This window comes from Mesocricetus auratus, unplaced genomic scaffold (genome assembly GCF_017639785.1).
Source record: "Mesocricetus auratus isolate SY011 unplaced genomic scaffold, BCM_Maur_2.0 Super-Scaffold_100014, whole genome shotgun sequence".
NCBI lineage: Eukaryota > Metazoa > Chordata > Mammalia > Rodentia > Cricetidae > Mesocricetus > Mesocricetus auratus.
The window spans coordinates 52,545,786-52,569,942 of NW_024429197.1; the positions used below are offsets into that span (position 1 = coordinate 52,545,786).

The window sequence follows — 24,157 nt, forward strand, 5'->3', positions numbered from 1 at the left end:
AAGGACATGTACAATAAACAAATACTTATAACTCCTGCCTATCAATCAAACCAGGAAAGCCACCCAGTCCTCACCCATTAGCAGTCAACTCATCCCCCTTTTGGATCCATAACAGAAAGTTTCGAGCCAGAATGAGTTATTCAGGGTCTGCTATCCTTCTCAGGGAAGCTGTGGCATACTTTCAGCCTTTGTTACTCTTTATATGTCCAGTTCTTCAGGCTGGAAATATTTCTTCCAGATAGCAAATACATTGATAGCTCCCTCCCAAAAGGCAGTGCTACTATATCTTCAAATGACAGTCCGGGTTCGGCTCAAGCTGAATTCTACCATGGTAAACAGAAGGATGGCTGGGGTGTTGGGTGGGGAGCAGAGTACATCAAAGTTTACACTCAGCATTCCTCAGAAATCTTTCTGCCAAGAAAAACTGCTACATCTTATCACTCCCTACAGCCACCTATAGCAAATGGGGGACCTAACTCCCTATTAGCACATACTTGTAACACATATCAAAGTCCTATGCTTAACTGCCAGATTCCTTTGGTTCATATTAACACATACCTGTAACCACATATCAAGCCACCTGGCAATTCTGACCTGAAAAATCCCCTGACCCATTACCCTAAATGGGTCATATCCTAAAAAACAAATAAACAAACTAAAATTTTTTCCTTTTCCACCCATTGAGTAGTCCTGTATGGTAATTTTGTTACATCCTCAAAAAAGAGGGAATTTTGGTAGTCATTGGTAGTCAGCAATTATACCAGTGTATATTCTAGAAAATTTAAGACCGAATTGGAGTGGACTCTTACCTCTAGAGCAGTGGGCCCATTTGCTGCATGTTTTTTTTTTTTTTGGATAAACTTATTTAAAAAATACAGTGGCCACTTTTTAAGGATAAATCAAGTCACTAACTGATTATAAAAGGCTCTGTGAATTTATAAACTGCTTGCAGCACATGCACAGACTTGATGGAATGCTATTCCATGTTGAAGGGCAGTCACGTCAAGCTTTACTTTGGGTAAAGGTTATGTGTTAGTTGTGGCCGAATGCGCTTATGTTCTTGCTACACTGCTGCCCTCCTTGTATTCAGGCCCCTACATTTCTAGCATGAGAATCAGGTTAGAAGTATAATTAAGCAAAATAAGTTATCTCCAGGTGTTAGCACTTAAATTGTTTCCCTTTGCTCCTCAGCAGGAATGGAGGCGAGGTTGCTCAAAACCTTGAAAACACATGGAAGTCGTTTTATTCCATTTTATTTGAGTTTGTATATATTGCTTGAACTCATTTCACAGGTCATAGAAATACCCCAGCTCTCACTAATTCTCTGCCCTGTATCTACCAAGGGAGGTAAAAAATAACTTGCTTTACACCATTTTTAATAAACTACATTTTTTTTCTTTCAGTTGAGAATCAGTGAATTGGTGACCTGCTATCTCTATCTCTCTGTACCCAGGAGAGGGATATACATTATTTATATAAATCTACAAATCCAGAGATCCCCGAACACATCCCTTCCAAAGCTCTTCTCTCTCCCACAAAAGGCATCTCTATTTCACCAATCATCCAACGGAGCACTCTACCCTCAACTGGTAAATATTTAAATATCTTTTCTTTCTATCAACATACAACACTGCCCTAAATAACCACATAGGGAACCACAAAGCTGCAAGCAAATGAGGTCTGCACTAATTACATGCTGAAGAAAATCCCATTCTGTAGTGAATTTCATGTTAATTATTATCCTGATGTTGTATCCAGCTGACAACCAAAACCAATGTGCCAACACGTGACCCTGCATCTCTGCTGCTCCAATAATGAGTTACAGCTTTTGACAAACAGTCAGTTTCTTCTCCACAAACGAGGCAAACCACAAACGGCTGTTTCAGGCTAAAATTACAAGGCGACTTCTATGCCTCCAGACAAGCAGTTGCTTATCCAGTTTCCCCAAAGCACAGAGAATATTGTCTGCCCCCACAGAGGCAGCTAGCTGGAAACAGAAGAGAACAACCCCAAGGAAGTTTGTCTAACACAATCTAAGACTCAAGCCTTGTCAGGCGGGAAGAGTAGAGACTGCTCTCTGAAGGTCAAAAATTAACTTCATTTATTTAGACTAAAACAAACCAAGAAGATATAGGTGAAAGTGATCCCCTAACAAGGTAAATAAGGCTGTTTGCCTTTCCCTTTAGTTTTACTTAGTGTAAGTGGTGTTCTGTCTGCATGAACTGTACACCAGGGGCATGCAGTGCCTGAGGCAGCCAGAAGACAGCAACAGATGCCCTGGGCCTGGAGTTACAGAAGGATGTGAGCCATCAAATGGGTGCTAAGTATTGAACCCATCATTCCTCAGGAGGAGCAACCAGTGTTCTTAACTGCTGAGCCATCTCTCCAGACCCAGGACTTTAATGTGTGTGTGTGTGTTTAATAATAATGACTTAAAGAATTATTTGAATTTTGAAAGAATTGTTTTAGAAATAAAGTAAAGAAAGACTAAATGAAAAAAAGAAAATTACTGTCCTTTAGTTTACTCAGAAGAGAGACAACATATTTCATATCTACAGCTTATGCTACTTCTGTTCAAATGTTCTCTGTTACTTTCACAATTATGGACTTTCAGTTGGAAAATATCCTTGAATTCACATTATTTGTGATAAATTTGTGTATAACTTACATATGATATTATGGCAGATAACCCAAATGCTCTTTTATCTCCTCATCAAATTTGAAAATCAGTCAAACCATTTTCACAAGCATGTGTGCATTTGGATTTTCATGTTGTTGATAGGGCCCCTTTTCCATACGTATACATGTGTGTGTGTGTGTGTGTGTGTGTGTGTGTGTGTGTGTCTGTGTGTATACTACATACATATATACATATACATATACATATACATATACATATACATATACATATACAGTTGGTTTTTTGAGACAGGGCTTCTCTGTGTAGTGCTGGCTGTAGACCAGGTTGACCTTGAACTCACAGAGATCTTCCTAACACTGCCTCTCAAATTCTGGGATTAAAGGTGTGAACCACCACCGCCCAGCCTTTCCTGCATATTCTATTATGGGATTTGTTGTTGTTGTTATTTTAAAGATGAAATTCTAGATCAGGCAAAGGGGAACAGCCATTGGTCTCCCTCAGCAAACACTACACCCACTTGAGAGCACATCGCACGGTGGTAGGCCAGGTGCTGGTGGTAAATCCTGAAGCAGCACAGGCTGGTACTTAGGAAGCAAACCTACTTTTTTGGGAGGGGAAATGACACACATGTTGGGAAATATATGGGTTGCTAACAAGGCTTGAATGGAAGCCTACAGGGTTGCACACACAGACTGTGTTGTTCTGCTGTTTGCTCCCTCACTTACCTCTTTGCCCATGAGTTTTATGTCTGTAACCAGAATGAGTTCTTACTGGGTCTCCTTCGCCTTAGTACATCCTCCCTAGAAAAATCAACTCACACACAGGAGGATGACAGGAATGTCCACCTTCCTGGCTACTTTACTTAAGTGGCATAGCATTTTTGAGTTCTTCCCCTACTACAAACACAGAGATTATGTGATTCACCTTGTAATATCTACTTAGAATATGAAGGTATAAGTTAACAAAGTTTCATATCTCCGGTGTCAAATCAAGTCCTCAGGTAGAGGAAACCCTCCCTAGGAAATAGTTAGAATTTCATAAACTTATAAGAAGTTTGAATTTGATTTTGGCATTTAGGAATCTTTGATGCTTTTTTTTCCACATGCTTTCTTGAATAGCCATGGTTTTCATTACTTGATTTGTAGGCAATTCCTTTTCAGGTTATGTATTTCTATTTACTCTTTTATTCTGACCTTAGTATATAAGTGAAGACTTTGAGAAGCATGCAGTTTTTAAGACAGAAGTCAACATAATACTATACGTTAGCACTGTTCATGACAGCTTAACAATGCCAATAACTGTTTTCAGTGGGACTGTCAGAGCCCATTGTGTTCATAATTAATTCACAATATAAAATAAGGTTATAAAGTGATGTAATAATTAGACTCACTTACAATATTTTCGTATAGTGCCCACATAGCAACACTTTGAATTGTTCACATTTCAGACTTAGTATCACCTCAAATGCAACAAAATTAAGACATCATTGCAAGATACTGTTCTTAAGAAAGATTATAAGTTTAGGTACTAAACGTACCTGCTAGGTCACAATGAAAGCTTGGTGTAAACAAGAAAAATATAAAATGCCAGGCACTACATTTTCAGATTCATTGATGAAAAGTGACACACATGAAAGTTAAATTTAGGATCCCTGGGAACCATCATACTATACCTGCTCAAGCCTGAGCACTCACCTTGAGAGGTGTACAGATGCAATTTGCCCACACTGAGAAAGATACACATGCCTAATGTGGAGAAGAGGCAAATGACACAAACACTGAGAGCAGTACCTTGGGGTTACTGTAGAAGGAACCCATTTACTTAGTATCTATAAGAGAAAGATTTAATAAATAAACAGGAAATACCCAAAGAGAGGATAATAAGAGAATGGGCTGAAAGAAGTAGAGACAAAGGCATCTTTGTGTTTATTTTGGGATATTGTTTTTCTGTGATTCTACTATTTTAAGGCTGGATAAGATCTATACTGCTGTGCAGACAGCAGCCTTTAGCCAGCAAGTCTCCTGAATAAATGTTTCTTACCATCCAGAGATACAGTGAGGTCTCAGAAGCCCACAGTCCAGTTCTCACAGTACAGAGCCTGAATGCCAGAAGAGAGGGTTCATTGACTTGATTTTGTCAGTCAATAATACTTATTTTCATTTGAGAATTCATTTGCTAGACCGAGAGCAAACAAACCAATCATGAACCAAAAATACAAAAGGAAAAGCAGTCCTACTAGAAAAATTTATATAATAAATGCAACTAATATTTTGAAGTAAAAGTATCTGCAGTGATGCCGGGAATGAAGGATTATGGAATTCTCATTAGCCTATAAAACAATCTCATTTTTCTTTACTCATTTAAGTTATCACCATTGTATGTTCAGACTCGCTGGCAAGATATCAGATACTTTTGGAAGTGAGTCCTCCACATGCTGCCTCAAACAGAGTTCAACACTCAAGCAAAATGTCAGATGCTGGAAGCATCTGAAAGTTACCCTATACACGGTGTCTGTGTGTTGTTGCCTTGTTGTTTTGTCTCCCTATCTTGTCATGAACACGACAGACATCATTCTTTAGCTTGGATTCATGTTTGCTAGAACCAACCACTGTACCACTGTGTTTCAATAAATAAGTATAAGAGGCACTGTACCGGGTCTTCAGTTTTGTGACCATTTAAGAAGTCAGACAGGAAATCATCATGAAGGCTCTCTCTTCGAATCAGCGTGAATTCCCTCAGGAAAACAGCCCCTTGGCTTTGGTCTCCACATACCTAGAGAGATAAGGTAGCCGAATTAGGCCTTCAGACAGAGCCTAGATGGAAAGAAAGGGCATGGGGGATTAATGTCTCTTAGTTGTAAAACCTCTTGGATCCATTTCAAGTCTGATTAGAGCAATCAAAAACAATGCACACAAATACATATTAATGTGAAAGCCACGAGAATATTCTGGCATGCGGCCTGTCTGACAGATGCCAGGAAAGTCTCCTACTAGGTTGGAGTCTCTTAACTGATTGCCTGTGATGTTGAAATTCAGTGATTATGGATTATTTTTACGCCATTGTGCTCGCCGTATGTGGGAACCACATAGAGAGGGACTATGGATCCTAAAGAACCCATTTCTAAACCAACAGATCCAAGCACTGAGGAAGGTCCTGATATCCTGTAAGACCTGGCCCGAGTCCGGAGCCGACTTCCTGGAAGAGCTTTAGATAGAAAGCCATGCACATTGGCTGCTCAAGAAGGAGGTGCTGGAGAGCGCTTATCACACAGCAGGTTCTTTACACATGTTATCGCGCAGCAGCCACATGAGGTGTCTCTCAGCAGCCACACTTGACAAATTAGGAACCAGAGGCACAAAAGGGCTCAGTCTTTGCCAAATGAGTAAGTGTTGAAACCCACACCCAAATACCGGTCCGAGTCTAAAACCCTCACCCTTGTCCTCCAACACTTTGCTACTGAGCTGCTTGAGCTGTCCCACCTTGAGTGACACAATATTGTCATGTCTATAAGTTCAAGAGTCTTTGCCCTGGCTTCTTAATGTCCCTTTGAGCCTTTACACAATCAATAGCGGGGGTGATGGCAGCATTTTGGATTGTCCTGAAGACATATTATGTATCACCAAAGTTTAGTGCAGTGCTTTCCACAGCATAAGCATTCGTAAACACACCATTGTTATGGAAATCATGTTCTACTTAATAAATAAGGACAAGTCTAAAATGTTAACATACTTGAGGTTCTTTAAAAATATTTCATAAGCACATATGCATACCAATCCAAGTGTCTTCATTTCCCTAACTTCTATTTTAACTTTACAGCTTTGCACAATGTTGAAATTAGTAATGGATAGGTGGGTTTTGTGTTAATTCATGCTTCCTTGAATGTCTGTAATAACTCTTAATGAATTAAAGTTATTCTAAACACAATGTATTTGGGGAAGGAGAGCACTTACTATAATTTATATGTGTTTCTGTTCTCTGTGGCTGAACCATCAGGACAGTTTTGTCATGGTAGAGGACATCTTATTTCTAATGTCTTTCCTCATTGGTGTCACTTGCTTCACATGACAGAAAGGACTTTGCAGTTGAAATCAGGGATACTAAGGAGTTGACTTTGACACAATTAGTATCTTGAAATGTTTAAGTGAGGTCAGTACAATCATGAGACATTAACAGCAGGACAGAACTGATTTGAATGCAATGCATACAAATCTTGATGAGCATAAAAGGAAAAAAAGAGCATAATGTAGAGATTAAAAAATGAAGAGAATGGTTTATGAACTGGAGCAAGCATTACCTTCAAAGCAATGCCTTCTTGGAACAAAACCTGTCTAATTTTGTTCAGGTATAAATATTCATTTAAGAAAAGAACTATATGAACCAATACAGCCAGTAGCATATTCCTGAGCATGCTCAGTCCAAGATTATAGTAAACAAGAAGAGATGGCTGATAGGCTCCAGGTCATAGAGTGCATATTCCAAATATTACAATGGTAAACAAGGAAACCTCTGGGAATCCTTAGCTTCTTACGTAGAATTATGATTGAAACATATTTAAAGGTGACCTGGTGGGGAGGGGCGGGGGAGGAGGTGAGGGAGAGGAAGCTGGGATTGACATGTGAAGCAAGCTTGTTTCTAATTTAAATAAAAAGGAGCTCTTTAAATATATAGCAAAATAGGATTTTGCTGACAACATGGCCTGCCTTGGTTGGAAACTAGCAAGCTTTCTTTGCTGAAACAGAAGTTAAAAGCATGGCAGAAAGGTGATTCAAAATACCACATGGACTTAAGCTGCTGTTGCTAGATTGAACACATAGGACACACTTAAAAATGAAGTAAGTTCTTCCAGACAGTGAACTTAGAAGAGAAACCCAATCCCCAGAAGACATGCATCTTCGGCCAATACCTTGATTTTTTTTTTCTGGGAGAGTTTATTATTAACTTTTTTTTAATTTTAAATAGCTTGTTTTACATGTCAATCCCAGTTCCCTCTCCCTCCCCTCCTCCTGCACCCCCCCGTCCCCCCCCATCCTCCCACCCTATTGCCAATTCCTTCCACATAGGGGATATCTAGAGTCTGTCATTTCATTCAGTGTAGTGTCCAGGCACTTCCCTAAGAGTCCAGGCAGAGAGAGCAACCCTCTTTGTCTTATGGACACACGATGTATGTTAGTATTCAAGGGATAATACCTTGATTTTAACCAAGTGAGAATCCAGGAATTCAGCTATGCCTTGTGACATTCCAATCCTGTGGGACTTGTGAACTATGTGTTTTGTGTTTGTTTTAAGACATTATATCTGTGTTAATATGTTATGGCATTTGGAAAGGAATACAGTCACTGAGAGGCAGGGCACAATGAAAGGTTATCTTGTTTCTTCTGTGTTAATGTTCTAAGACCAAAGTAATACTAAGCATGCAATAGTGTAGAGATTGCAAAAAGTCATTCTTGGAAGTGTGTCCTTCAAGATAAACTAAATTATTCCTGGTGTGCTTCAAATTCACTTTTACTTGATTATTTTCTCATCAGGATCAATCGTTCAATCCTCCCTTGAGTATATAATTAAATACAACTCTGAATTCCCTGACCCAAATCTTTTCCTATTCCCTGGCATTCAGGAACACTCAGCTCTTTTGGTTTCAAGTATGGAAGATTCTAGGCAAGTAAGACCAATGATTGTGTATCTCTTTTTGAAGAAGTACAAAACCTGAGTTTAACATGATATATACAGTGTATATACACACATATGCTATAACTTGTCCATTTTCTAAAGGATGAAATAACATGGAGGGCTCCTAAGTGCTACAATGCATGAATATTTTTTCTCCTAAATCCACCTCTAAAAGTTTGAATTTCTGTATCTATTATCTAAAACATCCATGCTCTCTAACCATTCATTACCACAGTTCTTAAAAGAAAATTAACCAAGTTCATCTATTTTCTTGGGGGAAAACTTCTGTGGCTATGGCAAACTTGTTTTTCTTTGTTCAACTGATTAAGAAAATATGTAAAAAAATTACATATCATACAAAACAGACAGTAAGATGTTGAATAGTCACTAATAACACTAAAAGATAAACAATGGTCCTTTTGTACATTTTGTTTATAATTCCTTTTTTACTTTAAAATAGAAACAATCTTATTTTATATACCAATCCCAGTTCCCTCTCCTTACCATCCCCCCATGCCTCCCAGTGACTCCGGATCCCATCCCCCTTCTGCTCCCCAAGGAGGGTGAGGCCTTCCATGAGGGATCTTCAAAGTTTGTCATATCATTTGAGGAAGGGCCTAGGCACTGCCCTGTGTGTATCCCTCTATGGGGAATGGGTTCCCAATGTCCATTTTACACTAGGGATAAAATCTGTTTCATGACCACGTTTGGGGGCCTGGTTCTGTCCTATGCTGGTTTGCAAGCTGTCAGTCTGGGGTCCCCGAGTTCCCTCTTGTTCAGGTCAGCTGTTTCTGTGGGTTTACCCAGCCTGATTTTTTAAATCATAATTTTGTTTTTAGGAAAGAGTGTCTGTAGGGTTAGACAGATGGCTCAGAGATTAAACCTACTTACTGCTCTTGAAGATGACCTGGGTTTGGTTCCCAAGGCCTCACAAGTGATTGTAACTCAAGTTAAGGGGCACTGACACCTATTCCTGTCCTTTGAGGACACGGCATGCATATGGTGCACATGGACACACTAAGTCAGCACAACCACAGAAAACAAAGTTTAAAAAGAAAGAGCAATTATAATTATGAATAATATGCACTGTTATTTTAAACTAACAACATTAAGCAAAAATATAGGGTTTTAAATTATACAATTAGGAATAATATTCACAAAACAATAAATTGAATATATAGGTACTATATATGTATATTTATAATAACAATGCATTGAACTTGAGGTTAAATGTATTTTAGTGTCTTATAAAAATGATTCATGATTTGGGCATCCTGGCTAGAGTTATAAAGTATCCAGACATTCTTAGGAATCACAATAACTTTCAGATATTAAAGCAAACCTGGTAGAATAGAATAGAGGAGAGGTAGCAAATGATACCAATATATACATTTTTTCTATATCAAATTAAGCTAACTTTTAAGAATGCTTTACATCTGAAGTGGTGCCATTATTCCTTCAATCTTCCACTCATTTATACACATTTTCTTAGGTCCTAGTGTCTACAGCTTTCCCATGGGACCATGGAACAGAATACACATTGTTTTCATGATACAGCCTAATGTACACAAAGATTTGGCAAAAAACTATACTCACTTATCAAAACAACCATCTTTCTGTCATGATTAGGGTATATCTGGCTAACATTTCCAAGACCTACTTCCAAATAAACAGGAAGTAAAATGACTACTGGGCTCAGCCCATATATATGGGATATATACATATATGTATATAAATGTAATATAAATACTTACATGTATATAACACACACACACACTCACTCACTCATACATCCTCTAGTCCTCCCTCCATGTTCTTTTGGACTTAGTTCCATTTAAAATAAACTGCTTCAGAGAAATTTTGGGATTGCTTTCATTGAAGGTAAAAGCTTTCATTAGTGTTGTTACGAGAATGAATACAGGAAAACTTGTCCAAGATCAGTCCAACTATCTCACTTATCTAAGTGGTCAATGAGCAAAGGTCTGAACCATTGTCTAGTTTAAAGTTCATTTCTGCTGTTAACCTACCCTAATTATGCCAATGAGAACTTACAGGTGACAGCACAAAAGGTTATGGAATAGAGAACCAGAATGATTAATTAACCTAAGAGGAATTATGCACAGCTTTAAAATTGAGTTAAAGGAACAGTGGGTATTACCAAGGGGAAGAGTGTATGTGGGAGAAACTGTCTTAGGCCAGGAAAAAGATTCAGTCTGGGTAAAATGGGAGATGAGGAAGTTCAGAAGGTATGTGCTTGAGTTCACAGGAACAATTACAGAACAAAATCTGTTCAGTGAGTCAGGTCAGACTATGGATCAGAGACCGGGCTCTTGCTTGGACTCATATGCAGAAAGAGGATTCTGCCGGCTCTCAGGAAGTCAGCCTGGAGGTGAGGGGTTTTTAGATAACTGGAATTCATCAGATGAGAACTTGTGAAGACCTGAGAGGCTGGTGAAGAAGGTAAAGATTATACAATTTGGCAGCCAATTGTATCCAAAAGATACACTTCAAGTATAACTTCATTTTTCCCTGGTTTTAAGCATTAGAACACATATTTTTGGTTGTGAGCCTAGCCTTTAATGGTTGAGCCATAAGCATTAGAACAGAGAGCAGCATGTTGAACCAAAGGGAAACTGTAAGAGGCTCAAGTATTTGAGTTCAGTGTGAAGAGTGGGGAGAATCAGACTCTAAAACTCTTGGGAAGGAAAGATGGGGATGGTGCCAGGACAGACTGGGCTAGGAACTGCGTTGTGGCTAATGATATCACATTAGGCCAGGATGACACTTGACATTATGGAGCAACCAAAGCAAGGCATGGAGGGTGACCGACACCTGACACTTCCTACATACCATGGATCCATCTCTAATGGTTCATTCATAATAGACGAGAATGTTAACAAGAAGAATTCAATTCGTTTGGACTTTTCATTTTAGACTTCCTTCTATTGACTAGCTATGAAAACACCTTCTATTAGCACAACTGACAATTTGTTACAGACTGTAGGCTCTTTGAGGATAGAGACCATGGATGATTAAGTTAACAATTCCCAGATCCTGAGTTCAATTAAATATGAGTCAGGCTTTAACTTTTCCAGGACAAACTCAAAATTGAAAAAGTCTATATTATAAGATCAGACCATATTTCCAGATCTTTGGTTTGGAGAAAGTAGCTACATTATTTGATACATCAAGAAGTACTTTGTAGTTATAAGGTTATTAAAATGTAATGAAATTCACCAAAATTATCACTCATCAGCTTTAGGTTTCAGCAGCATTAGTTTTGAGGCTGAAATGACAGAAATGTGAAGTATGGGGTATTGTGTAAATGACCAGTGACTAAGTCAGGATGAGGGACTAGAGATGGTGTCTTATAAAATGGAAATCATGTGGGACTTAAGCCCCATGGTTCACCTGTGAAGAACACAGAATCATCACTGAATTACATATCTGTTCTGATAGGATTCTAAAGCCCCCAGTACTCCTCTCTAACAGACGGCAGATTGCTTAAGCCCCATGGTTCACCTGTGAAGAACACAGAATCATCACTGAATTACATATCTGTTCTGATAGGATTCTAGAGCCCTCAGTACTCCTCTCTAACAGACGGCAGATTGCTTAAGCCCCATGGTTCACCTGTGAAGAACACAGGATCATCACTGAATTACATATCTGTTCTGATAGGATTCTAGAGCCCTCAGTACTCCTCTCTAACAGACGGCAGATTGCTTAAGCCCCATGGTTCACCTGTGAAGAACACAGGATCATTACTGAATTACATATCTGTTCTGATAGGATTCTAGAGCCCCCAGTACTCCTCTCTAACAGACGGTAGATTGCTCATGCTAGCACACCTACCCAATCCTACTCCTGCTACAGTTTCCTCATTCTGCTTCAGACATTGGCTTTGCCCTTCTGACTGTTGGACTGCCAAAGTACTCCGTGAAAAACCCTGGAATGAAAACAGTAGCTTCCTGAGGAGAGTCTTACTGCATCCAGAAAGGCATGGAAGCAGTTTATTGTTGTGCTGTGTTCTCTTTAATGGGACTGAGCAACAAGCCACACTAGAGTCTTTTTCCCCCAAAGGACATAGGTAAAAAAACAGGAAACTGAGGAGTCCTTTAAACAACTATCTATCCTCCACCTCAGGAAAGGAAAAGGATGTAAATGTGACTCAAACCTAAAGCAAAGCTGGCAGGTGGGCAAAAGCCACTGGAGAGGCTCCTGCTTGCCTCTGTGTGGCAGGGGCAGGTGGAAGAGATGCCCCTGTCCTCAGCTATACTACACAGATGGAGTGGGTGCCACTCTAATGAGCAAGAATGTGACTGAGACATGAGACAGAAAGAGAAGCAGACAGTTTGTGCACTGTGAAGAGGTGGACTGCAGATCTGAGGGTGATGAGGATCTGTCTGATACGAGCACACTTCGCTGCCACAGAGACCATGGAGATGAGACGTCCTGGCCCATGATGCCACTGGGGGCCTTGTCTGGGTCCTTCATTCTGCAGCAGCATGGTCTGGGTGTACGTCTGTGGTCCTTGTAATCCTCAAAGGCCATGTAAATATCCATGATCTGAGCTGCCACCTAGGGCTATATTGGTGTCGCAAGGCTGTACAGAGCTGGCCCCAGGCCTCACCAGTGGTGGCACTCAGGAGAGCAGGCCCTGAGTTTTGATTGGGCAGCACAGTAGAGCTGGACCTGGCTGCATGGAGACAGGTGAGCTGGCCCCAAGGACATGAGAGTGGGGGAGCTCCTTGCTGGATTTGGCAGTCTTGTGAGCTGGTCCTGACCCTCACTAGGACAGTGCAGGAGAGCTGGCCCTGGTGGTATGGTTGTGGGAGAGCAGGTGAGCTACCCCCCAGACCCAGATCCAGGATTTTGAGTTTGCCCACCCTAATATCTACACCACTTAAGAACTGCTGTCCAGGTCCAGTCCTACGGAACCAAAGTTTCAACATTTCCATGGCACAGGGCAACAACAGGACATCCAAGAGGAATCCTGGTGAGGATCCAGTATTGATAGTATAGCAGAAAGAAGCGAAGGGCTTTGAACCAGACTAATGACTCATTACAAGGAACATCTGCAAGTAAAGCTGTTTGGGCAAATGGGTGTACTGTGTGGACACACCAGGACACACTGTAACTTCCACGGAAAGATTTTTTTAAAGTAAAATATATGATTTTTAATTTTTTTCTTTTGGGTGTTGCAAAGGCGGAGGGGTAGTGAGATGAGTGAAATTGGGATGCATGATGTGAAATTCACAGAGAATCAATAAAGAGTTACAAAAACAAAATTAAACATAAACCATCTTTTCTATCTAGCTTTGAGATACAAGCAGAGACTACTCAAAGCTAGTTACAAAACATGTTGTTGCCTTCTCCTTCACACTTGGTACCAACATAACCTGGCACCAAGCAGCCTCCAGCCTGACCTGGCTCCCAGTGTCTCCAGGGAATAGTGATTAGGAATATGACTCATCTGCTTACAATTAACATGTTTGGTAAAATGAAAGATAAACATCCTCCATTCATAATTTCCTACTTATAACATGGTGTTTTCTATAAGGTCTGTGGCTAGCATTTGGAAAGCTGATATCCAAAGCAACTGGTTTGCATTTGTGAAACTACATCATTAAAGAAGAGCTATAATTCCTCTAATAATTGGATGGTTATAGCTGGAATTTTCATGCAGCTGTAATTTTCATATAATTCTGGGGGAAGTTGCCATTCCCTTATAGGCTGGGAGGAAAGGCTGTAGAAATAATTGAAGCTTAAACATACAAACATGCCCTCAAATTATCAGTTTATTGTTCTTCTTTCTTCATGTAGCTTTTCTGTGAAGATTGAATGGTAGCCAAGCTTACATCCCTAGGGAAGGATTCAGGTTTCAACTTTACTTATGAAGTATGGCACTGAAAACCACAAACCTATTAAATTTTTTCCTACCAAAAGGACTTTATAGAGTAAGTTTTATTCTCATATTTGGTTCACAGTTTACTAAGAATTAAGATAGTGAAGCTATAAATCCTCAGTGGATTAGAATAATAACTTAAACAACTTTAATAATTGGCCACTGTGTTATCTGACTATGAACCTATATTTAAACACCAGTGGGTAGTGAAATGATTGCTGTCAGGGTTATGAGCTCTTGGCATAGTAAGGACAATGAAATATTTATTGAACAAATAACTTAACAAAAATGTTCTTGGGACCAAAACAATCTTCAGTTCTAGCTCTAAGAATGACTACTAAATAGGAGGGAATGAAGGGAGCCCAATGCAGTCCTGCCACCTCATGCCATTTACATTGAGTCTTTAAAGCATAATGATTCAGGTACCCAGAGAAGGGAGAGAACCTGATCTAATGTGAAAGCATAAGAAACATCTGGTTTGAAAGAAATGGAGATCAGAGGTTACAGTATTGCTATGCAAAAGCACAAATGGGAATGGTTCAAATAATTTTTTAATCAACTAAATTTTCTAACAAGCTGATTTCTAAATAGCAATACAAACTGATACTTTAACTGTATTAAAAATCCTGGCATTTATTAACAAATGCTGGTTTTATTAAATTTCACTTGCACATAAACAAGTGTCCCTTGCTTTTTACCTGTGACAGTCCTTTTTTATCTGTTAGGACTATTCTAATGGGCCCAAATACCATGAAAAATAGTCAAGTCTTCATTCAGTGACCCACTTCATTAATCCAGGTAATTTCATTCCTTGTTGATATATTTTACTGTAATAATACATGGGAATTAGTCTACAGTAATTCAATAATAAATGCTGGAAACATCATATGTACACAATCTTAGTAAATAAATTGTCTAGTTATAATGAAGGAGCAAGAGTAATTCAGAGGTTCACAAAGTCCCCATGTATTAATCTCTAGAGATGTCTACAAACTCATTGTCACCAGAGAGGTCCAATCACAGCATCAAACTTTAGCAACTCTGTTCTGCATAGACCCAAAGTCACAGGAGCCTCCAGCCTTTCCTAAAGAGAGCAGAAGGCAGAGTCTTTAAAGATATGCTTTCAGTAATTGGAGGGTCCATTTGGAAAACCACTGCTTAGCTTTGAACATAATTTTGGTTTTTGTTGTTAAACAAAGACTCTTAGATAGTGACTGCAATGATAATACACCTATCCATGCCTTCTGATCTAGCAGGCTTGTCTGAAGTCAGGGCAGAATAATGCCTGAGGTAGCTTCAGGTATCCCCAACATTGTAATAGCTGCCAACTATGCAAGCTTATTAGCAGTGTAACACTCCCTGGAGGAAAGACTAAATATGATCCCCAAGAAGGTCAGAGGGGGAGTTAATAAAAGCATTCTTGTAACAATATTTAAGCCACTGACATTTATATACCTGGTGTTTGGAACATAAAAACATCTTGAGTATTCTGTTTGTTCTTCTACCAACTTTAATTACGATTTCTAAGGATTGTAAAGATAATTGCTAAAAGGTTAGAGCTGAAAGAAGTGAGATGGAACATGCTGGTCCAAAATGTTCAGCTGGGCCTCATAATTCTTGCTACAGATGTTCTTTCTTAGTTCAGGTCTGATTTAAAGGAACAGCTGTAACATGGTTGGAGGCAAGGTAACCAGATGTAGCTGAATTTAAAGACCTATCCCAGAATGTCAATGAAAAGACTCCACTTCCCTAGTATAATAACATTTATGTACAGAAAACAAAAATTAAAGGAATATCTACCATGTCTTTATCCTATATATTTACTTTGACAAGAAAGTTATCCTAAACAGAAAGTGGAATCTACCAGAGCATCATTGGTTATGATGCAGGTTGACCATAGATAAGATATGGTATCTTTGTGACTTGCTTTAAATTAACACTGACTCTGAAATGAAACTGTTGGAAAGACATTCAGGGATACCGTCTCAATAGTCTATTCATGGAATAAGTTTCCTCCCTGAGTGTGGGGTATGGGAAATAAGGGTTTCATGATAGCCTAAAAACTATGTATGATGGGAAAATGACCAAATAAATCCAGAATGACCACATTCCCTTCTCCATGTATAGAAATTCCTTCCTCCTTATCCTCCCTGATCACTTAAACCCATAATTTAGCTCATTCCCATCAAGAGGGAAATGGTGCAGCTCACAGAGAATTCTGAGGAGTTTTTTTTTTTTTGGTTTGAGACAGGGTTTCTCTGTATTGTTTTGGAGGCCATCCTGGAACTCACTCTGTAGACCAGGCTGGCCTCGAACTCACAGAGATCTGCCTGCCTCTGCCTCCCGAGTGCTGGGATTAAAGGCGTGGGCTACCAGCGCCCCGGCTCTGAGGAGTTTTTATCCACAAAGCATTGCTGAGGATAGCTGTGATGCAGCTTCATACTTGGACAACAAAAGAGAAGTGACAGTGTAAAGGTAGTCTTTATAAGAGGATGGGCACAGTTTTGTCTCAGCAATTAAACCAAGGAGAAAAACAGACCCGGCCTTGAAATGATATCTAAGTATATGCCCACATGCATGATATAATGTAACGTGTAAAATAAAGGACTCATGCAATGCCAGGAATCAAGAAAATTTAGCTGTTTAAGGGAGATGTTAAGATGAAGGGAGAAACAGAAATGTCTGAATATGCTTATAGTTGTAGAGGTCAACCTCTGACTGGACACTTAATATGTGTTTATAGAGGGCAACAGTACTTTTGAGGTTTTTGTAAAGACAGTCACTCACCTAGTGAGTTGGAAGTCAGTGTACTGATCATATGCTGAGCCAAGTGGAGGATCCACTAAGTAAGGAAGTCTTCTTTCCACCTACATATCCCATCACAGAGTATGGCATCAACGTTGTCTTGGATGCTGCATTCTACAATATTATCCTTGCTTCTCATGGGTTATAGCAATGACTAAAATCACAGACTTACAAATGTAGATCCATTGATGAGAGAGTAAGAAACTCATTTCTTCTTAAGGCATTTCAATTGTTTTGCCAAAACTTCTTTATCACTGTACTTTGACTCTTTCACAAAGGATACTATGCATTACAGTCTGGTGACTTTTCCAGCCCTCCCCCCTCCCCCATTTTCTCCTACCCAAGCCAAAGCAGTCTCTTCTATTCCTAATCCTGTCCTCCAATTAACTTCTGGAAAGAACAGAAATAACGGCTTATTTTATTTCATCTTACCTACCTAAATGTATCAAAAAGTCTACCAGGTTAGTCTCCACAATGCTAACAAATGTCAAGAACAAAGGAGTACTCTCTATTCTCTTCATTTTGAAGTCAATTGGAATTGTCTATAGTGGTTTTGAAATGAGGCAGATGAGAGATCTCTCTAATTCCATCTCCATGATCTTCTATCACTTATCCCAATTCCAAGCTCTGTTTCATTCTAACATTTTTCTTTATCTATTTACTGAAATTCAGATGCATACAAGACACTGTAATCAAATAGCTCTGAGGCAATAAAGTACTCACAAGGGTCCACAGCCTAAGTTAAACTGTTCTGATCAAGGTAACTCAGTCACAAAATAAAACATGGCATGTGCTCACTCATAAATGGATTTTAGACATAGGGCAAAGGATTACAAGCCTACAGTTCACACTGCCAGAGAAGCTAGAAAACAAAGAGGACCCTAAGACAGACATACATGGCTGGAGAAAGGGAAAGGGACAAGATCTCATAAGTAAGTTGGGAGCATGGGGTGGGGCAGAGGGAGCTAGGAGAAAGAGAAGGGGAGAAGAGGAGGGGAGAGAAGATCACGAGGGAGCAGGAAGGTTGAGTCTGAGGAAGATTAAAGAGAAATCTGGCACTGGGGAAAGGTCCAGAGATCTACAAGGATGACCCTAACTAGTAATATAAGCAATAGTGGAGAAGCGACCTTAAATGCCCATTTCCGATAATGAAATTGATGACTTCCTTATATGCCATTCTAGAGCCTTCATTCAGTAGCTGATGGAAGCAGAAGCAGACACCCACAGCTAAACACTGAAATGAACTCCTGGAATCCAGTTGCAAAGAGACAGGAGTGATGAGCCAAGTTCAAGACCAGGCTGGAGAAACCCACAGAAACAGCTGACCTGAAAAAGGGGGAGCTCATGGACCCCAGAATGATAACTGGGAAACCAGCACAGGACTGATCCAGACCCCTTTAACATGGGTGTCAGTGAGAGGCCTTGGCAATCTATGGGGCCTCTGCTAGTAGGTCAGTATTTTTCCCTTGTATAGGAATAGACTTTGGGAGCCCATTCCCCATAGTGGGATACTCTCCCAGCCTAGACACATGGGCAAGGGCCTAGGCCATGCTCCAAAGGATATGACAGACTTTGAAGGTTCCTCATGGAAGGCCTCCCGCTCCCTGGGAAGCAGAAAGAGGATGGGATAGAGAATTAGTAGGAGTCAGGGGAGGAGGAGAGGGAGAAGGAACTGGGATTGACATGTAAAACAAGCCTGTTTCTAATTTAAATAAAAAATAGAAAAAAGAAACCATTTTATTTACTAAAAACTAACAATTTAAAGTCATTTTGCAAATAAATTTGTTCATTAATTTAACACTTTAAAAAATAAAAACCAATATTATTATGAAAAAAGAAGTATAATGGGCAAACTAACATTTCCTAAAGAACACCGTGTTAGGCAGTTAAGCAAGAAAAAGAGGGAGAGGAGAAAGAGATAGAAGGAGAGAGGGAGGGAGGCAGAGGGAGGGGATGGGGGAGAAGGAGAGGGAGAGGGAGATGGAGAGCTAGAGAGGACTGGAACTAGTCTTGCCTCTATTCCTAACCACCTGCCTGCCTGTATTTCCTTCTTCCCTGCTTGCTTCTTGCCTCTGACTTCCATTACTTTGGTTGTTTTATCCAAGTTCACCAAGACTCCTCTCCCACCCTGTGTCTCCAGTCACAATCCCCTGCTGGTCATATCCTATTTCGGTTCTCTGTAACAACTGAGAAGAATCAAGCTCTTTGGGCCTTTCTTTGCTTTCTTTTCTGCCAGCTCCTCTAGTACCTTTCACCCTCTAACCACAGGTGGTCTCAAGGCCCTACTGATAGGTATCTTCCTCCCTATTGTTTCTTGAAATGCAGCACTGTGAAATTTGAAGATAGTAAGCCATTTCCTAGGAACAGATGACATTCACATTCTAGTACAGCCTGAGTCTGGCCCCAGCATATCCTATATCCAGTTTGAACTTTGCAATGCTCTCTGACTGGTATGCCATCATTCTGCTTCCTCATGTTGAAATTTCACTTCTCCTTAGAAGCTGTCTCTTCTATTCATTCTTCCTAACCCCCAGAAGACTTGTGATTTTCCCTCCACTGAATCCACAGAGATGCTATTGTGTAATGCAACCCATTTCATGAAACCTGCACTGCATGGAAGTCCTAGTTCAGCCCTTCTTCTTGAGATGTAACATGGGCACAATTCCTTAATGTGAGCACTAAGTCCTGTATGTATGAATGAGGGAGAAAATAATATGATGTTCTGATAATACGGAAAATGATTTATAATGTAGGAGGTAAATACAGTTTCATAGTAGTATTAATAGCAGGATTCCTTTTTACATAATGAACTCACAGAGAATGTCCATTCAAATTAATTAGTGTTTCCATCTTGACTGACTTACTTGGCTAGAAAAATGTGTAGCTGTTCCAATGTAAACAGTATTGAGAGGGGGCGTAGGAGACACATGTCTTAATTTGTTGAGAAATGATTCCTGGCTCCTCATCTTTAAACAAAAAGAATAGAATATTATTTTTGCTATAATGACATGTATTTCATTTCTCCTGTGGTCATTTAGGAGCTCGTTTTATCCCCCACATTAGGCTGCAAGGTAGTAAGGTCAAGAAACCAGATCTTCTGACTGTGGTGTAAACCCAAGAACAACATCTTAAACTTAGTGCAAGAATTTTCATTCATTCATTGGATAGAAACAAATTTAGGAGTTAAATGGTTCAGTGGTTATGAGTGTGTATTGCTCTTGCATGAACCTGAATTCAGTTGCCAGCATCCATGTTAAGCCACTCACAACTGCTTGTAACTCTAGTTCCATCGGGTTCTGATGCCTCTTGCCTCTAAAGGCATTTATTTAAATGCATGTGCACATACCCTTACACAGATGTATACACATGCAATTAAAAGTAATGAAAATAAATCTTCAAAAAAACACCCAGCACATTGAATGTCAAGGAAGTTTCTTAATTTTGATAAAAACAAACTCTTCAGATGATGTCTTGGGATTGAAGTAGCTACTCAGCAGGTATCAAAGACCAGATACAGGAACATCTATTCAGTAGCTGAGTAGAGCATTTCCATGTATTTAGTCCTTTAAACTTTGAAAATTTGTGAGTCAGTCAAAATCATCACTATTGTTCCCTAATGTAAATTCACACTTTCTGGATAATGGGTGTTTGACAAAAGGATATATGTGTGATTTACTTTCCCTGCACCATGGTTATGCAAAAATACTTTTTGTTTGTGTATAGCATGTCTGGATCTTTGTCTACTTCTTAAGGTCTGAATAAAAATAGTCCCTATGACCACACATTGAGAGCACAAATATTGGGTAAGCAAAACACCTTCATTCTGTTTATACAGTAGGTAATGGAGTATTGTATAACTGCTGCTTCTTCTCCTCCTCCTCTTCTTTTCCAGAACTGAATTATTGCCTTGTGGAGGGAGGATAAAAGCTCATTCAATTCTCACTGCTTAAGAAGCTGAGGCAACTCACAAGGCTGAGGAATTTCAAAAGATGTAAATTTACAAGGCCCCTTCCATGGTTATATAAACAGTTACAATTGATGGTTGGGGAATTCTTCAATCAGCTGAGTTGCCTGCAAGTTTGTGAATTGTCTGCAATGGGCTTTTGTGTAATGCAGCTGTCTTTGTATCACCCATGCTTCTTTCTGTAAATGACCCATAACTCACAGACCTGTAAGTGACACCAATAAACGCATTGGCTCATCCTGCTAGACTTGTGTAGAACTGTTGCTTTGGTCTCTATTGGTGACGTCTCTGGAGTAACTAGAAACTTGTTGACATACCTTCAGAAAAGCTATTCAACATACAGAAAGGACACAATACCACAAGATATTGCCTATAAGTAAAAATATAAACTAAATGGTTTTCAAAGTTGCCTAGACACAGTGTATTTCCTAACAAGCTTCTTCAGTCATTTTCCTTTGGGGCTGCGTGTTTCTTCAATTCTCTGGATGTCGACATCACCTATTACAAAGGCTAAAATTAAGGATCATGAAAAAAACCTGTTTTCTATGTTTTCAAGATTATATGCCCCAGTCTCCATGCCTCTGTGTCTCATAGGTGACTATGAATTCCTCCTTACTTAAGTAGATAAAATCCACCTGCATGTTGCATCACAGCCGTGCTTCCTCAAAGGAATCTTGTCCCATATCTATTCTCCCACTCCCCTTTCCCTTCATTGATTTTCTTCTGTGTCATTTCTTCACATTGGAAAGGCATCAGTGTGTGTGTGTGTGTGTGTGTGTGTGTGTGTGTGTAAGAGAGTTAGAGAGAGACGAAAATAGAGAGCTTTCTCTTTTGTGTAGAACCCAACGTTTACCCTCCATTCATAGCTACTTTTCTAGAAAGATTTCTTTATTTAAACAGTCCACAAGTTCAGAAATCAGCAACTCTGACTTTTATACGTCATCCAACTGAAAAATTTCTGGCTAATTACCAAATTACATGTGCCAAAAGTTAGGTATCAAATCTAAGAGGTGTTTGTCAGTCTTTATTTTACACAGATGACTCATGACCCAGCTGGCTGCTCCCTTTTGCTTTAAAATATCTCCTCGTTTCTTTCCCATGGCCCCACACCCTTCAGATTCTCTACACTATTCCCCACAGTCTGGTATTACTCTAATCTTCCCTAAGAGGCTAATGTTGTTTAGCACTTCATCCTTTCACCACTTGAACATTATTCTATAAGCTATTCCTGACAATCTTTTCCTATACCATGGATTCAAACAGCATTGGTAAGAGAATCACATCTCCATGGATGAGTGTCTGTCTGAAATCCCACATGCATGTCTCCCAATTGTCTACTAAGCATCATCAAGTATCTTGCAGATACTTCCAAGTAGATAACACAAGTTGAACAAGGCATCATTTTGCTCATCTCTGACAAATGTCTTCTTTCCTCTGCAAACTCTCTTCATCCTGCTACTATACCTTGCCTCGTGGCCTGAGCCAGAAACTTGTTAGTCTGCCCAGAATCAACCTCCTCTCTCTTTGTACAAAATTATTGCCAAATCCTGGCACTGCACTGGAACCTCCTCATAGTCTTCTTACCTGACTGTCCCATCCCTGGTTTGTTCAGCATTTTCCTGGTCTCCAATATCTGTAGTTTTTCTCTTCTCAATTACCTCCACTTAAATCCAACACCTAGTTTCTGAGTGATCATTATGAAACAGCAATCTCAATCCTATCTCCATCTGACATGATATGCTTCAACAATGCATCATATTCCACATGCAAGGTTTGTCAGATTGTGAAGTGCCTAAGAGTCAGGTGGGGGCTATTCTCATATTATCATTTTTGACCTAAGAGGTCTATATTGGAATCTGTGGAAAAACATTTCTGATATATATATGTGTATATATATATATATATATATATATATATATACATATATAATACTGACATGTCGTCTGGCCACCACATCTCAGTACTAAGGCTCTATTGATCCTAAATTAACTGGTTTTCTAAAGCCTCTAATGTATTAACATTGGGCCATGATCTATGACTGCTGCCCCCCACCCATTTTTAGCCCTTCTTTCTTTGTGCTTACACAAACTTGAATGGCTCCTGGTTATCCAAATACAGAATGGCAATATGTTCTTCATGACTTTGTACTTACTTCACCTGGCCTGCTTAACCACCTGAAGATGTCTATTGGCTTAATTCTTGCCCAATTCAACTCTTTCCCCCACAAGCTCCATGGAAGAAAAGTCTAATTCTCTCATTTCCAATGTCCTAACTCTTTCAGAGTACTCTGGCTTGAACTCTCATATGGAAATGCTTGAAGAATTGGTGTTCAATTGACTCTACTACAACATAAGCCCCTAGAAAATTCCCAGCTCTCCATAAACACTCTCTCCTGGAGAATATGCTGACAAATAATCATAAACAAAAGCTTCAGTGAGATAAGTCTTGCAGTTCTTGTTTTACTTTTCAATGTCAGATCCACATATTCATTTATTGCATATGGAGTTAGAGCCTAACTTACGTTTAATCAACTGCAGTTTAGGCAAATTTGAAACTAATAAAGTATTTGCATGTTTTTCAAATTGCTTCACTAAACTCCTTTAATTTAAGAGTACCCCTGAGTGTATTATTGAATGTGTTAAATGTGTCACCCATTACAAAATGGATAATCATGAAGGGTTAGCTAATGAGTCATTTGAAGGTCCTGCTTATTAATTTTTATAGCCTCATTGCCTGGAACCTAATCATCAGCTGTTATCAATACCCTGGGAGAAATGAAAATAGTCCTCATTTATTAAAGGTACTATTCCTTATCACTGTAGGACTCGATTCTTCTCCTCACAGAAGTCATGGGTGCTGCCAGCACTGAACATTCTTCAACGATGCAGCAGGCTTTTCTTTATAATTTACAGATTCCATTTGTGCTTGACTTTGTTATCTGATCTTTAAGAGACATTTCTGTTTTATAGTTACCAAATAAATTCCTATACTCTGTTAATCATTTTCTTTTGGCTGTCAGTGAAGTGTAGGTGACTGGATGTTAAACAAACATTCTTTTTCAAACTCAAACTGAAGTTGGGATGTTCCATTTGTTTATACTATGTAGACATGAAAAAAATGTTTCTTTTCTCATCTTCTGTTTTTTTTTAGATCCCAAAATTTCTTGCCTTTC

The 24,157-nt window shown here is 39.4% G+C and overlaps 1 protein-coding gene across 3 annotated transcripts in view; it reads right to left on the minus strand.

Annotated features, from left to right (window-relative positions):
- The window catches only part of Adamtsl1 (ADAMTS like 1), an 880,796-nt gene that overhangs the window by 634,525 nt on the left and 222,114 nt on the right, over positions 1 to 24,157 (minus strand). For all 3 annotated transcript variants that reach the window (XM_040757202.1, XM_040757201.1, XM_040757200.1), the window contains exon 2: positions 5,294 to 5,413. In XM_040757202.1, the coding sequence (XP_040613136.1) occupies positions 5,294 to 5,413 (120 nt within the window). The remainder of the gene's footprint in view (positions 1 to 5,293; positions 5,414 to 24,157) is intronic.